Genomic DNA, 16,186 nt, shown 5'->3' on the forward strand with positions numbered 1-16,186 from the left:
CATATGCAGATCTTGTTTCACTTTCTGAGATTCTGGGGCTGTTGGCACAATTGGACCATTCGGAATGCTTTTCTTTTTGATTCAGCCTCTAATGTTCAGGGACATATTGCTAGGCTTAAAGGTCTCTTGCATTGGCAGATAGATCTCATTCGGCACCTTGACTTACTCCCTCGGGAGGACTTACTTCCCTAGCATATGGCAATTTCCTTTGCGTCTTTGCCATGACTTTTATAACTCTTTTGTCATTTAATACTTTATAAATATAACATCCATTACGAGAGAGAGAGAGAGAGAGAGAGAGAGAGAGAGAGAGAGAGAGAGAGAGAGAGAGAGAGAGAGAGTCTTTTCTCCTTTCTCACTTGATTGCATCTTGGAAGGAGATGTTACATTTTGCAGTTTGGTGCCCTCTTGATCTTCATAAGGAGGAGAATTCGTTGCAAGGAGAAGTGCTGGCTACCTCCAGGTTGTTGGATTGGCCTGATAGAGATTTGCTGCGAGATAAGTTTAATCGCATGGCTTGTTTGGGGTTGCAGACAAGTGCATGATGGTGTTATTTTTGGGCAGCTCCGCCTTTATTCTTTCCGGTGTATTCATCAGCACTTTCGGGTGCCTCGTGGTTATCATGACATTTGTCCATACTCGACAGGCTTTAGAGGCTTTTTCCTTTGCTTGCATTACAGCCATCGTCTCCCTGGCGAGATGGGATGTTTATGCTTCCTGATGATTTTGAGACAAGGTCAGCTAGTCAAATCTATTATCAGTTGGTTTAGGTCAAGAGATGGATTACTGGACAAGCTAATAAGTTATGGCATATCCAGAATAGTAAAAAGAAGTGGCAGGAAAGACTTCTCCAACTTTGGAAGTCTAAGGTTCCTTATCAGGGTAAAGTATTCACGTGGAGGTTGCTTATTGGGGGTCTTCCAATTGGGGATGTGTTGCATGCTTGCAAGATCTCTCGTGGTCGCTGTATATTTTGCACTACATGTGACGAGACATTGCTTCATCTCTCTGTCTCTTGCCGTGTTGCTCGACAGATTTGGAGCTTTGTCTCCCATGTGTGGTTCTTGGTGATTCAGTAGTGGATATCACCCCGTTTGTGGATTATGGGAAGGATGACTTCTATGTCTGCTTTGCAATTAGACTATTTATACCTCTTCCATATTCTTAGATGGACCACTCTGTGGCATATTGGGCGTACTCGGAATGCCTTTATTTTTGATTCAGCCTCCGGCATCCGTGGTAATGTCACCCGTGTTCGTGGTTTAGTGCTATGGCAGATCTCCTCTATGGTTTCAGCTGATCTGGTTCTTCCAGACGTTGTTGCTCTCTGGCTAGATATTGTTCGCTCGACACCAGCTGTCCTTTTTGTGTGATATTTGCGTGTTAGAGTCTTGATGATTTGTGTCTGACTTTTTTGTGATGTGTCACCTTTTCTTTGGTTGGCCTAACGGCATGATGTGAATATCTCCATACATTAATATACACTTAACTCATGAAAAGAGAGAAAGAAAGAAAGTTATATTAATGTCTACGAAAGGCCAAGTTGGCCTATGAGACCAAAACATTACATACAAAATGTCCGGGAAACTTTCTAGGTCCCAGTAAAACTACCTTCTAATGCTATGATAAACTAATTGAATAGGTGCAAAATGGTATATAGGCTAGGTACACTTCATATGTGTTCCAAGTATGGTGTGGAATTGCTCATGGAGCTTGGTCATCCTAAAATGTCTCGCATGGATCTATCTAACATTGAGAGGCTTAATTGGCGGGGCAGGGCCCTCCGGTGGTAGTGTAGTATCCCTTGTATCCTTGACATCTGTCTCTTGTGGGGGCGGGGGCCGGTTGGGCGTGGGCGTCGGGCTTTGCTTCTTGGTGTGGCTATGGCTAGGGTGGTCCCCTGCGGCCGGCAGGAGGTTAGTGCGGCTGGTGGGGGCTCAGGGGTGGGGATGGTAGTTGACTCTCGGTAGAATTCTGTGAGCAGGCGTTGGGCAGTTTCCTATCTCTGCTCCAATGTCCAGAGGAGGTGGTCTCTGTGGCGCCGTATTTCCAGCAGGAAGAGCCCAAGGCATCTCTAGTCCTCGAAATCCATCACTCTGGAGAGTGGCTCGAATCCTTCTTTGAACTGGCAATGGAAGCATCCTCGGATCTCGTAGTACGCTAGGCACTTGCATATGTAGTGTTTTTTGTCTCTGGCTCCTGTCTCCAGCTCGAGCCGCTCCCCGTTTTAGGGTTTTACTCTAAAAGAGCGTTTTTAGTGTGTTTTAGGGCTGTTTAAGCGGCTAATCAGCAAGTAATGCATATTTTAGCTCAACAAAGGTAGCCATGAGCCATGAACCGCAATGTCCTCTTGAAGGGGTGTGAGGGCAGTGGAAGGGGTTGGTGAGAGAAGGGAAGGGTGTCTGATGATGGAGGAAGAAGGGTGAAGAATGACTGAAGAGCGGTGGGGCGGTAGAAGTGAAGAATGAATGAAGTGACTACCTTTTTATCAGCATAAGTTGTCTAGGGTGGTGCACCATTGTGGACGCCCATTGAAAAAGTGGCCAAAATGTGGACACCAGTCCTTTTTGGGGCTATCAGTGCAAAATTGTAAATGAAGTGTGTGAATTGAAGAAGTGGTTTCTCAACATTTACAAGTCTAGAGTAGCAATGTGAGAAGAGGGAAATTGAGAGATTTGATTAAAAAGAAGTGGAGGATAATAGTGGAGATTGATGTGATCAATTTCGGGTTATTTTCAGTCAATGTAAATGAGTTAATAGCAAGGAAATGTAATGTAGAACAAGAGGAAATGAGCCTTTTTAATAGAAAAAAGGTAGCCTTAATCGTAGGAAAGGTGGAGTAGCATAAGACAAGTGTGTCTAGCCGCATGTCATGAAGTGGGATATGTTGTGGGACACTTGGAAGCTTGGAGTGTCTCTTTTAAGGCTTTCCTTTTTGGATTGAAAATTGTCAAGAAACAGAAACAATTAAATTTAGTAAAAATTGTTAAAACACAAAGTTGCTACTTTTAGAATGTCATCCCTTTGTTTCAGGATTAGCATTTTTACGCAAATTTGAGGCTGTTTAAATATAGAGATCCCCCCAGAATAGGTCTCATGTGAAAGCTCTTTCCGACTACATTACAAAAAATCCGAGAATCCTCATACGAGTTCTTAATGCAAAGATATGTGCATTCTAAACTTCTAGTCTACATATGCACATTGTATTAACTTTTTATGATCATAATATCTTGTTGATTGTAATTGTTTATTCTGATAGCCCATAGGCATTAATCCTTTTTGTGTGTGAGTTTGACCTTGATATGCTTGAGTTCTTGTCACAGGTGCCCAATTAGGTCATATAGGTGGAAGTGTGCAGCATCTTTCTTTTAACCCATTGTGTTGTTCCACCATGATGTGTGATTGCTCATCATTGGCTAGCTCGAATGCACTTATACAGATATCTATGAACTACAAAAGAAACAAACTCAATAAGTAATTGACTACTATGCAGATTGAATGAAGAGCATACAAGTTCTTTTTCTTGTGTTGTGACACCTATGTAACCCACCTCATAGGAAATGAAAAAAGCGTGAAAGGAGCAGGGGATGAGAGGAGGAAGACAAGATGAAAGAAGAGAGGGGGAAGGAAGGGGAGATGAGTGGAGGGAGACCTGTGCACAAAGGCTAGAGAAGATACTGCACAGACAAGGGAAGAGTAGTTCATGGTGAGACATTAGATATGGCTTGTTGTTGACTCATTAGAGTTTGTTTTGACCCTCATTTGCTGTTTCTGTATTGCTACACCAATTTTTACTGTTTGTATACTTCTGTTTAGTCAACTGGTTTGTAAACAGATATAGTTGGTGCAAAGTGTTTGCCTTCATTGGCACATACTAATTTTGATGCAGATTCTGGAAAATGACTTTCCATAGTTGAGTGATGAATGCACAAGTTGTGATTGCCTGAGCTCACATGCAATGACATCACATTAATGTCTGTATTGTTCATGCTTTTGATGTGTAGGCAGAACTCCAAGCTACTCTGAAGGCAAAGGAGAAGCTTGAAGTTGACCTTCAGAATAGGATGAATGAGGCAGAGTCTCTTCAACATAGACTAAAAGAGCTGAACTCAGATCTTTGCAATCTTATTGCTAAGGTAGAAGTGGCAAGGGCAAGTTTGGTTCACCTTTCAAAGTTGTCTGAGCATCTTCATACTTTGAATAAATTGTACAAAGATCATATATTTGAGATGCTGACAATGCTCTGTAAATATGTCCACAAACGTTTTTAGGAGAAAAGGGAACATTTACTTGAAAGTACTCAGAAAAAATGCATACTGAGGAGATTTTTCCATGGGCTTTTGGAAGCCCTTAGGGAACAGCATGCTTCTGAAGCACAAAAGCAGTTGGCTAGCTCCTTTGCAAATTCTAGCTGCAGCAGGCGAGGTCTGTGCTTCTTGCAAACAGCCACAGTTCGCGCAAAGAAAATGCGTTTGGCACGCAATCAACATGCTCAGGTGGTTCTCATCTATGCCAATCCTTTTCTTTAACATTATTTAGAATTTTTGGTCATCAATAATCTCAAAGCATGGTGTTCACTTGAAAGTGTGTGCATCTATCCATAATGAGCTTTCGTTTTACTTCTTTCCTTTTTTGGAAGATGTGCAGGCCCACCTGGATAAATGCTTTAGAGCTTGGAGACTATATTATCTTGCGGGTAAGAAGTATAAAAAGGCTGTTCTACGCAGACAGAAGACAAGAATAGGGAGAATGGTTGCCAACTGGAAATCTACAGTAGGTGCTGCAAGCTTGACTGAAGCTGAAGAAAAGCATTTGACAAATTTGTCAAAGAAGTACTGGTCTAGAACTTTACAAGGACGTGCCTTAAAGTATTGGATTAGATGGGTTAGATACTGGGCTAAACCTCTGAGAATGAAGCTACAGTCTGTGCAAACTCATTTAGACAGGCTAATCTGCAGACAAGCTATGGCTTCTTGGAAGTTCTTGGTCCGTGCAAAAAGGATGAAACAAGTAAGAATGACCCAGGCATATATGCACCTAAGGAAGTGGCGTCAACGACAGGCTTTTAACAGGTTCATATGCCAGCAGGATTAAAACTGTTTTGTCTACATGTGAAGTTTGATCAAAATGATTATTTCCAGCAATTAAGCACACTGTCAAACAAACAAATGAAACAAATAAAATGAGATTCCATTTTTAATTGTGGGTCCGCATTGATTTTACTATAAGACTTGAGGTAAGTAGAAATGACAGCATTAACTAGATGTAAGGTGTACTCTTTTCTACTTTTTACGTCTTTGCTTTATTTTTTGGAAGTAATTCAACCTACATTCTTCAGGTGGCAAGAGGCTGTAAAGCTTAAAATGACAGAAAATCTCTCGAATTTGAAAGCTTTGCAGTTCAGAAGATCACAACTATTTTCTAAGTTGATAAAAGGTTGGGTTTCATACACATCATGGAGAAGGCGAAGACATTTGTCAAAGGCCTTAGCATTTCGGCACCATCTCCGAACATTACAGGCTAAGGTAACATGATTAATTGAACTAGCTTTATCATTTGTTGATCTTTTCACTGCAAGCACAATGTTTTTGAGAAACTGGTTGGATTATGCATCCACTCTGGCATTTCGAACAGTCATCTGCATAGGAGAGAGCCTTTAACCTGTGATTTTAAAATACTTTCTTCCTGGAGAGTGGGAGGGGGGTGAGGTTCATAAGGGGAATTTCAAAGGTTCCTTTCAAATATGTGTCAAATGGCTAGCCAGATGTATTGATTGGATCTGTTGATTGCAGCAAAGCGCATATTTTCCACACCTGTACTAACTGAGCACCATAGTGGGCTAAGGTTACTGAGTTATTGAAGGTTGCAAAAGAGGGGTATGTAAATTAATTACTACACAAAATAAATGCAGTCAAGTCAATTGCATATAGATCTAGAAGCACAGTGAATTAAGTACTTTTTGCCTAGTAGATTTTATAGCCAGTTATGTAGGAGGCTACTATTTACAAAGCTTTATTAGAATAGCTTTCAAAAATATGCAATCAATATGCCTGCAAAGAACAGGTACATCATTTGCTACTGAAACTTTGTCTTTATTTAACTGTTTTATTTGATAACTGTATCTTATGCCTTCAATTGTCTTCCAACACATATTACTATGAGCATGAGTTCTCTGTCCTGAAAAAGAATTTGAGCTTAGACAAGACAAATAATCTTCCGTGTTTTGCATCAGGCTATCTCATCATGGAAATCTGGTGTGAAACAGCAGCAAGCTGAACTGAGAGCTTTGCAAGAAGTCAATCGTGCTTTACTGAGGGCTGCCATGCTTCTTTGGCGTGATTATCATGCATTAATTTCCAGAAAGTATGAGTTGGACCACAAGTGAAATTTAAACTGTTATAACCTATCCACAAAATGAGCAGCCTTGTTTTAACATAAGGCCTTGTGCGTTATGTGTAATTGCCATTACCTACAAGTGAATTAAGGATAGATTTGAATCTTTCTGCAGTGCTATGGTCAATGTTTAAATGAGGACTTGGTTAGATTTCAATAGTAAAAGCATGAGTCATTCACATAGCCTTCTTGTACAGCTTTCTTTAAAATTGCTCTTCCTAGATAAATTCCTGTGTCAAAAAACAAGAATTCTTCTTACAATATAATGCAGTTGTTGTACCCCATTAGTCCTTTTGCTTCTTACCTTTTCCTTTCCAAAACATTCTTCCTCTTGAAATAAATTGTGTTCAATTATATTTCTCAGAATCAAGCATGAGAGTACATACATGGCTGGAGCAGAAAGTGGCTACTTCTTGTATATACAAGGCCTCTTAGGAAGAATGGGGCAAGAAGCCACGGCCCTTTTTTTGGGGGGAGGGGGAGGGGGGGGGGGGGGGGTTGTTGGTGTGGGAGAAGGGGAAGGGGAGACACTACTGAAGGTTATGAAAAACAGGCTATGGTGATCCCAAATGTGACAAAACATCTGCTGCTGTAGTGTCTAGAAAATAAGTGAATAATAGAAGATGAGGACACTCACCATCAAAGATCAGTTGCTAACAAGCTTTCTAGATATGAGACAGTCTAAGACCTGCAGCCCAAGCCTCTGATCATGATGCTAAGGGCTTCATGGCTTGGCAAAGTCTCCAAGCTTACAAGCACACAGGAGCCAACCTCAATGATAATTTTCATTAGCCTAGTAGATCAAGTGCTTGTGAGAGGCTGAGAGGATCGAAACTCAGATGAGAGTGCAATAGACAGTGTGGAGAGTGAAGCATGACACCCAATGCAATAGACTGAAAGAGTGTAAACTTAAAGTACAAAGTACAACCCTTAAACCATAGGGTTGTAAAGGGTGTTCACACCCGAACATGATAAGTGCCCTAAATGTATAACATAGGCACATATGAAAAAAGAGAATAAGTCTAGGGGAAAAAACCTCTCGTACTGAGAGTAAAAGTGCCCCAGTGCCCTACTGATCACCGACACTCCTCTATGAGCATAGGTGTGAGTGAAACCCAACAAACCCCCTTGGAGTGAAGAGTGATTAAAAGTACAAGGATCATCCGCCACCAAAGGAGATTAAATTTAAAGCATTGCGAAATGCTTCAAATTTGTCACGAGGAAGAGCTTTGGTGAAGATGTCTACCACATTATTGGTGGTAGGACAATAGACAAGGCTGATATCACCTGCATGTAGCCTCTCTTTGACAAAGTGATAATGTATCTCAATGTGTTTTGTGCGTGCATGAAACATTGGGTTCCGTGCCACTCCAATGGCACTCTAACTGTCAGTGAACAAAGGAGTAGGCTCTGTAACAGATACATCCAGATCAACTAGCATAATCCACACACATTCAACTGTGGTAGTGAAAGCTACCTTGTATTCAGTTTCACAGGATGATGTGGCAAATATTTGCAAGATGAGCCAAGAAAGAAACAATTGCCACTAGTGGAGTGACGTGAATCATAATCACTAGCCCAATCAGAATCACTATAAGCATGTAAATGCAGTGGTTCCCCCTTGGCATAAAGCAATCCAAGAGATCTAGTACCCTACAAGTAACGAAAGACATGCCTAACAGCTTGCCAATGTGACATGCGTGGCAGATGCATATATTTGTTCAAGGCTTAAACTGCAAACTGTATGTTCGGCCTAGTGTTGCATAGGTAAATAAGACATCCAACTATTGGAGCATATGTGTGTATATTAAACAAATCACTCTCATCATGTAATGGCAACTTTAGTCCAAGTTCCATTGGTGTACAGAATGGCTTGTAATCTTGTAAGCCAAACTTCTCAAGAATTTTACCAATGTATCTTCACTATGATAACCCAATACCTCTAACATCATGTATGAATTGAATGCCCAAGTAATAATGCAAAGACCCCAAGTTGGATAAGTCAAAAGTTTGCTGCAAATTTTGTTTAAATGCTGAAATCTGATCAGCATGTGTCCCTGTAAGCAAGAGATCATCAACATATAGACAAATGATTAGCATGGATCCCCCCTCTTTACATACGTAAAGGGTAGACTTAGATGAGCTGTTTACGAACAGCCATACTGGGCAGCCAAAGCAACCATAGGCATGCTGGTAGTCATGTGGGAGGTAGGAGCAAATGTCTCCTCATAGTCAATGCCTTTCTTCTGTGCATTGCCCTTAGCTACAAGCCTTGCCTTATATTCGTCAATGGATCTATTTGCATTCCTTTTCAGCTTGTAGACCCATTTTGTTCCAATGGCTTTCTTCCCAATGAGCAAAGACACTAAATCCCATGTTTGATTCTTAATGATAGAATCAAATTCAACTTGCATTGCTGCCATCCAATGCACACTATGTTGTGCATCCTCAAAACATTCAGGCTCCTCATCATCAACTGTACTTGCTGCCATGACAAACTCCATGGTATTTGCAGTATCATGCATACGAGCTTGCCTTCTAGTACAACCGGCCATGGGAGCATCCAAATGACTATCTTTCATAGTCTGTAAATACCATCTAGGCATTTGTCTTGCCTCTTGATTGCGCACAAGCTCTTGTTGAATTTCAGATTCAGCACTTTGCTGAATATTCAGATCAGCCATTGGCTGATTTTCTGTATTTTCCAATGGAGCAACTGGCTGAACATTAAGGTCGCTTGCTGAAACTCTAGTTGAATCACCAAATGAAATGGGCAGCAGCGCTTCAAATACATCACGGGCAGCCTGATATATGTCAAAACTAGCAAGGGATATTTCTGATTTTTGATCAAAGAGTACATCCCTATTGAAAATCCGGATTGAAAAATACCTTTTTAGAGACAGGATCATAGAGTCTGTAGCCTTTGCTCTCACTACTATATCCTACAAAAATGCATTTGACAGCTTTGTTATCCAACTTTTTTGTAAGTACTTGGGGAATGTGTGCATATGCAAGACACCCAAAGGTATGAAAGTGCCCAACAGAAGGTTTCTGGTTGTTCCAAGCCTCAAAAGGCGTAACATTCTTCAATGCTTTGGTGGGGCTTCTGTTCAAATCATGGTAAGTACACATAACAACTTCCATTTGAAAACTGTGTGGCAAGTTCTTTGCTTTCAACATACATTTGGCCATCTCCATGAGTGATCAATTCTTTCTCTCGGCAACCCCATTCTGCTGTGGAGTATAAACAGTAGTGAACTGATGAACAATGCTCTTCTACGTCAGAAAAGAATTCAATATAGAGGATATATATTCCCCCTCTCAGTCTGAATGGAGAGTCTTTATTTTACAGCCAGATTGGTTCTAAACAAGTGCTATAAAAGCCAAGAATGCATCATATAGTTTTGACTTTTTCACTAAAGAATAGACCCAACAGAAGCGTATAAAGTCATCAATAAAGGTCACAAAATAGTAGCATCCACCCAATGACTTTGTATGCATAGGGCCACATACATTTGAGTGCACTAAGTATAACCTGGTTGTGGCTCTAAAAGCAACATCATGGGGAAACGAAAACTGATGCATTTTTCCCAAAATGCATCCTTCGCATAAGTGCTCAGGAGGTCTCTCCAAAAGAGGTAATCCATCTAGCATTTGTGTACGCTGTAAGAGCATCAAGCTACCATAGTTCACATGCCCCATGCGAGCATGCCATAACTCCGCCTGTAACCTAGCAGGAATAAGAGTGGATGCTAAGCACGCTGATTGATCAATTGAAAGAGCATCCAGCTCATATAACCCATGATATAGAGTGCTAGTCAAGACCAAAGTTATGTGTTCCTTATCTCTCACCATGCATCTGTCATCATCAAAGGTGACCAGCAATCCACAACGTACCAAAGAAGAAATAGAGAGCAAATTTTTCTTTATACTTGGCACAAACAAAGCATCCTGTAGGTGGAGAATAGAGCCATCAATGGCTGTGAGCACAATCTCCCCAATACCTCTAACAAGGTATGATGCATTGTTGGCACATTGTATAGACTTGCCAACTGGAGCTGCACCAACAGAAGCAAATAAATCTCTGCGAGATGTAATGTGCCTGGATGCACCACTATCAAAAAACCAAGTGCATGCATCCTCAATAGAGCTAAATGCTCTATCAGCCCAAGAAGAGTCATAACTGCATGTATAAAAGCAATAGTCCCTGTCTGCAACAAAGGACGCTGACTCAATACCAGTGGAAGGAGTATAAAAAATAAACATCCCTAACTCCTTTTTCTTCTCCTTGGCGATACGCTTTCTACACTCAATGATGTCGTGGCTTGGCTTCTTACAAGAATGGCATTTGCTCTTCTTGGCTTGCGTGCCCCCTTGTTTTTTATTACCCTGTGAAGTGCTTGAAGACCTAGAGCTTTGCAGAGCATTCTTTACTTAGCTGCCCTTGACCTTCTGTCGTTGCATAAAAGCCTGCTTAGAGGCTATGACATCCACACCACTGTTTCTTCTTGTTTGCTCCTCCTCTAGAAGCAAACTGACTAGCTGAAGAAAAGTAATCGGCTGTGGGGCAATCCTCATGGTGAGGTTTAGGGCCGTATGAAAGGCCAAGTACAAAGGAGGTAATGAGTTCAATGTAGTAGATATCAATTGTGCATCTAAGTAGTACTCAAAGACATTCATAAGCTGCTCACGCAAGTCCTGACTTTCGTACAAGTGATCCTGCATAGAATCACTCTCATCCATCTTTAGTGTCTCAAGCTCTTTCTTTAAGAAAGAGATGTGGGTCTCATTCTTACCAGCGAACATCTGCTTCAAAGTTAGCCAGGCTTCTCGTGAAGAAGGTGCAGACCGAATGTGAGGGATGATTGACCGTTGAACTGCCAATGCAATTAGCGACAAAGCTTGTGCATCCCGTGTATCCCATGCTTTTTGAGCTGCTGATCTTTGGGGAAGTGGCTGAAGAAGAGCAGGCTGAGGTGCCCGTTGTCCACATCCTCTTGGAGGAGTAGCAGGAGCCACAACTCCGGGCCTAACTTCTTATCCGCTTACATAGTCCCAAAGACTTTTTGCAATTAGCACATTCTTCATCATGAAGGACCAAAGTGAGTAGTTGTTACCATCCAATCTGTCCTCCTTAGATACATAGGTAAATACATCCCCTCCCTGATTTGCTATGATAATCAATGCCAAAAGAAGCAAAAGAGCAATGTCCAAGCTGGACCAACTTGGAAATCTCAAAATTTTCAGAAATTATAGCAAATAGATTGCTGCAATTAGCAAATTGAGGTACTCTGTCAAAACTGTCTGTAATGCATGCAGTCCAAGGTGCATTCAATGCTCAACAACACTGTATAAGCAAAAGCACCAAAATTTCTTGCTCAAAATTGTCAAAAACAGTCTATTTCAGACTAAGACTGTAGTACATTTGCCAATGTCTTTGCAAAACCCAAAAGCCTCAAAATTCTGGACTTATTTGCCAAGGAATTTTGCATCAATCGCGTCCCAGACACGTATCCAGATTATTGCTTCTGCCCGGGCAGAAGCCCCTTCTTCGAGAAATTAATCTGGAATAAAAAGTAGGTAATACTTAGGTAAAAATGTACCTAGTGTAGAAAAGCGGCGCTGTGCTGATCAAAGGCGGTGCTCAGAGGGCGTGACTGCTCACCTCGCGGCGCAGACAAGGGTATGGACGGGGACGGTAGAGGCCAGGTGTCGGCAGCAGGGCTGGAGTCCAGGCGGGCACTGGAGGCAGCGCTGCAGGCGGACTGGCTGAGGCAGTGCAAGAGGCAGGCGGGCGGGTGCAGGACCAGTCCAGGCGGGCAGGTGGGATCCCAGGCGGGTGCTGGAGGCAGCAGGCGGTGCAGGCTAGTGCTGCACAGGCAGATGACAGGGACAGGGGTGTCTCCACCAGGCTGGTGGCGGGCTGTCTGGCGCACCTGGTGGGGCACAGCACAGGTGCTGAAGGCGGAGGAGGTCGAGCTTCAGACAGCGCAGGTGGGGCAGCAGGTCGAGCTGCAGATCTCTGGAACCAGCTACAGTGCGAAGTAGCTTGTGGGCACTCCTGGAGGATGAGACCAGAGCAGAGCTGAACTGAGCTGAACTCAGCTCTGATACCAAATGTGAGATGCTGAGAGGATTGAAGCTCAGATCAGAGTGCAGTAGCCAGTGTGGAGAGTGAAGAACGACACCCAATGCAATTGACTGAAAGAGTGTAAACTGAAAATACAAAGTACAACCCTTAAACCTTAGGGTTGTAAAGGGTGTTCACACACGAACATGATTAGTGCCCGTAAATGTGTAACATAGGCACATACGAAAAAAGAGAATAAGTCCGGGGGAAAAAACCTCTCGTACTGAGAGTAAAAAGTGCCCCAATGTCCTAGTGATCACCGACACTCCTTTGTGAGCGTAGGCATGAGTGAAACCTAACAGTGCTGACTGCAGCTAATTGACACCATAGCCTTCAGGTGATGCATACTAGGCTCAGCGCCAAAAATGGTGCACAATTCTGCAAGTCTCTCTCAAAACTAACTAGGGTGCCTCGCAAGACATGGTCAATGCTGGCAAAATCCTGTCCTACTGCATCTGTGCTAGCCAATCGCCAACTGCAAGCCCCCAATGGGCAATGGGCAGCTGTCCCTCAGCCTCCAAAAAGCACATTTGAAAGGCTTGATGAAGCTCTGGACCAAGCTACCAAATCCTGGTAGGGTTTTAATCACAATCGTTCTGCATCAGACTGTGCACCCTAACACTTTTCACATGCTTTGAAGGAGAAGAGACACACGGAATCCCTCAAAATTAATGAGGCTGGCCAATGCCACTCTCTTGGAATTGGAAGGTCTAGACTCCCAAGATGCTTACTGTGAATATGCTGGCACTCACCAAACTACAAGCCATGGTTGTTCCTAACTGGTCCTTCCCAATAATTGTCTGTCTATCAATCTTTTTCTGACATCTTGGGCACCTCTGTTCCAACACCCTACGAAGGTGTTGCCAACCTCATAAGAGACTGGAAGAATGATGGATAAGGTAGAAAGAAAATAAAATCAAAGAGAGTAGACATGCGGTGTCCAATAGATATTATAAATGTTACCAGATTAGGGCGTTTCATGTGCATTAACTGATGACCAAATGGGCACTCCAATAAAAGGCAAAATCCATGAAAGTGAATGAAATACTCAGACTGCAATTGATTGTTTATGAGATGAAGTGAAATATTGCTAGGCTAGCCACTGAAATATTAAGGAGTATATACAATTCGTTTACTCTTCGAGAAAATGTCTGACTGTAGTGAATAAGAATTAACACAGTTGTTTTCTTCAACTAAGCTACTTTAACCCCAACCATGGTTTTCTTTTGGAAGGGGTATTTTTTCCATAGGGTGGGGTTGCTAAACTCATTTGGGAGATCCCCCGATGAAGTATGGAAGAGCTTCCTTGTTGATAATAAACATGAAAGCAGGTTTCAAGGTTCTCGTTTTGGGATACAAATGCAACTTTGGATGATATGATCCATCCCTTTGCCCTCACAAGGCATGACCAAGGCTGCTTGGCATACCTCTTGGAGATCCTTGCCTTCTAGATGTACCACACAATCATGCTTCTTATCACCTCGCAGATCTGCAACAAGCTCCCTTATTTTTTTCTCCATAGAAGGGAGAGGTACTCATGCTCCTATGGATATGCTAGATTGTTTCTTGAAGAGAGATGATGAAGCATTACCTGACAGAGTACTCATAGATCAGAGATGCAATTTGGAGTCCACATGACTCCTCTCTTGCCTTGGAAGGAAACCATGTGGACAGCTTTCTGGCAGCTGATTTTATCACCAGGCTTACGTTTTTAAAAATCACACTGACATGTTCCTGCTAATATCTGCACTCATGTAGCCAATTCCCACAGGGAGGCCACCATGAACCAAAGAGATTTTCCTGCAGTTGCATGTTCGAAATCAAGTGGGAAAGCTGGTTTCTTCCTAATGGCAAGGTCTTGATGGCGTCCTGCAGAAATGCTGGTTCTTTATGTGGCTGAACTGGATATGGTGTTGTTTGGCATGGCTTTGAGCTGGATTCCATCTCATGAGGGTCGTCCAATCAACCCCTGTGACAACTTGGTCCTGCTTGAGCTATCATCTCCATTCTATGAATTGTTCCTCCTTTGGGTTACTGCATGGCTTGAGTATCTTCTCCCAAATAGTTGGAAACCTGTTGTCTTGACCATTGAAGCAACAACCACCATAAAAAGGAGGAAAAAATATAAAACCTCAATGACTGAAAGCTGACAAACCTCCTTTTTTTCTTGATACTAACAAAAAATAAAGGCACAATAGTGCAAGAAAAGTGCTGGTCGCTCTTGGGCTTATGCTTGCAGCATTTATACATAATTTGGGTATGCAGCTTTATATGTTCCAACAATGGTTGCTTTTAATTGTGTTACTTTGCGGTGTAATGGAGTGTCCATCTTTTGTTAGATGGATTTGAACTGGACATCCACTGTCACATTTATTTAAACAGCGACATTTGTTATTTATGCCCAAGCATGAAACAGTATTACTGTTTGTATTAAAATGTCCTAAGTGTGAGAGAGTGGATTACTGCCAGGAAAGAAGAGAAAATATACTTAATATAATCATGCAATGAGTTCATTTTTAAAGATTTTTTTCAACCATTTGGAATGTGCCTTAGAAATCTAGGTCTTTGAGATTGCTTAAATGTTTAAATTTGTGCAGAAAGTTGAGAGAGAAAAAAGCGAGCGTGTTTAAGGAGAGAAGAATACGCAAGGTATGTTAGGTGATTTTGCAAGGTCTTAGAGCTTCGATTGGATCCACTTCTTTTGTTTAGTTTAGCAGCAAAAAGTGTGTATAAATGAAGTCCGCAAACAGGTTAATTCCGAGCAAATCAGTATAGAATGACATTACAACTCAGTGTGAGCAGCCTAATTTGTAGTTCAAGAATGCAAGAGACTATATTTTTGTTTGGCAAATGCTTTTCCTTGCCTTGCACATTCTGCTAGAAGGAGATTTTCTTATACCTTTCTGTTTATTTTTATGGTTTTCTGGTGTGCTAATAGATGGCAAAAAGCATGATTGTAAGTTGGTGGCAAGTTATGGCATGGAGGAGAACTGCTAACCACTTTATATGCTCCTTGGCAAATAGACGGCGGCGTACCCTTCTCAATAACTCATTGCATTGCTGGATACATTTCACTTTTGACAATCTACTTGTTGCAAATGTGAAGTATCAAAGTGATCTTCTTGAGGCAAAGGTATTGTTTTAAGTATCAGATAGGTCAAACCGAATTTGGGCTTGTTAAAGTAGAGTGATGCGATGACTAGTGGTCCACAAGAAATGAAATTTTGTAGACATCTTATATGATTGTAATGCAAGATTTTGGGGTTTTGATCCTTGCAGTTGAAGAAATTAAGTTTAGCCTCATGACATGGGTGCTTTTGAAACAAATGACCTGCAAACTAACCTGACTAATGGTGACAAAGGGCCATCTATTGTTTTATTAAATTTGTGAAAGAAAGCCTCTTAAGAAACAGTGTCAAACAGGACACCTCCCTGGTGGGTAGTGGCAGAAACAAGCAGCAGCCAAAGGGTATGGTAGAAGGCCATTACTTAGTCTTCCTTTGGCTTGTTCATGAGTCTGGCAGTTAGTTTGTTGCTTGGATATGCCAGGATTCCAATTGCCCATGCCAGGTGTGTAGATGCAAACAAGAAAGAGACACTGCCTTTTGGATTTCCCCAGAGTGAAGGCATTTTGGATGAGGGCTCTTAAACTGCTTCCAATGA

The 16,186-nt window shown here is 41.9% G+C and overlaps 1 protein-coding gene across 5 annotated transcripts in view; it reads left to right on the forward strand.

Moving 5' to 3' along the window:
• LOC148039941 (uncharacterized) overlaps window positions 1-16,186 on the forward strand; it is a 153,013-nt gene that overhangs the window by 55,849 nt on the left and 80,978 nt on the right. For all 5 annotated transcript variants that reach the window (XM_087695386.1, XM_087695366.1, XM_087695369.1 and 2 more), the window contains 7 exons: window positions 4,005-4,136; window positions 4,272-4,496; window positions 4,648-5,072; window positions 5,339-5,525; window positions 6,233-6,363; window positions 15,121-15,172; window positions 15,462-15,656. In XM_087695386.1, coding sequence (XP_087551512.1) covers window positions 4,005-4,136; window positions 4,272-4,496; window positions 4,648-5,072; window positions 5,339-5,525; window positions 6,233-6,363; window positions 15,121-15,172; window positions 15,462-15,656 — 1,347 coding nt within the window. The remainder of the gene's footprint in view (window positions 1-4,004; window positions 4,137-4,271; window positions 4,497-4,647; window positions 5,073-5,338; window positions 5,526-6,232; window positions 6,364-15,120; window positions 15,173-15,461; window positions 15,657-16,186) is intronic.

This window comes from Lygodium microphyllum, chromosome 2 (assembly GCF_053477565.2).
Source record: "Lygodium microphyllum isolate KBCC chromosome 2, Lygodium_microphyllum_v1.1.10, whole genome shotgun sequence".
NCBI classification, from domain to species: Eukaryota; Viridiplantae; Streptophyta; class Polypodiopsida; order Schizaeales; family Lygodiaceae; genus Lygodium; species Lygodium microphyllum.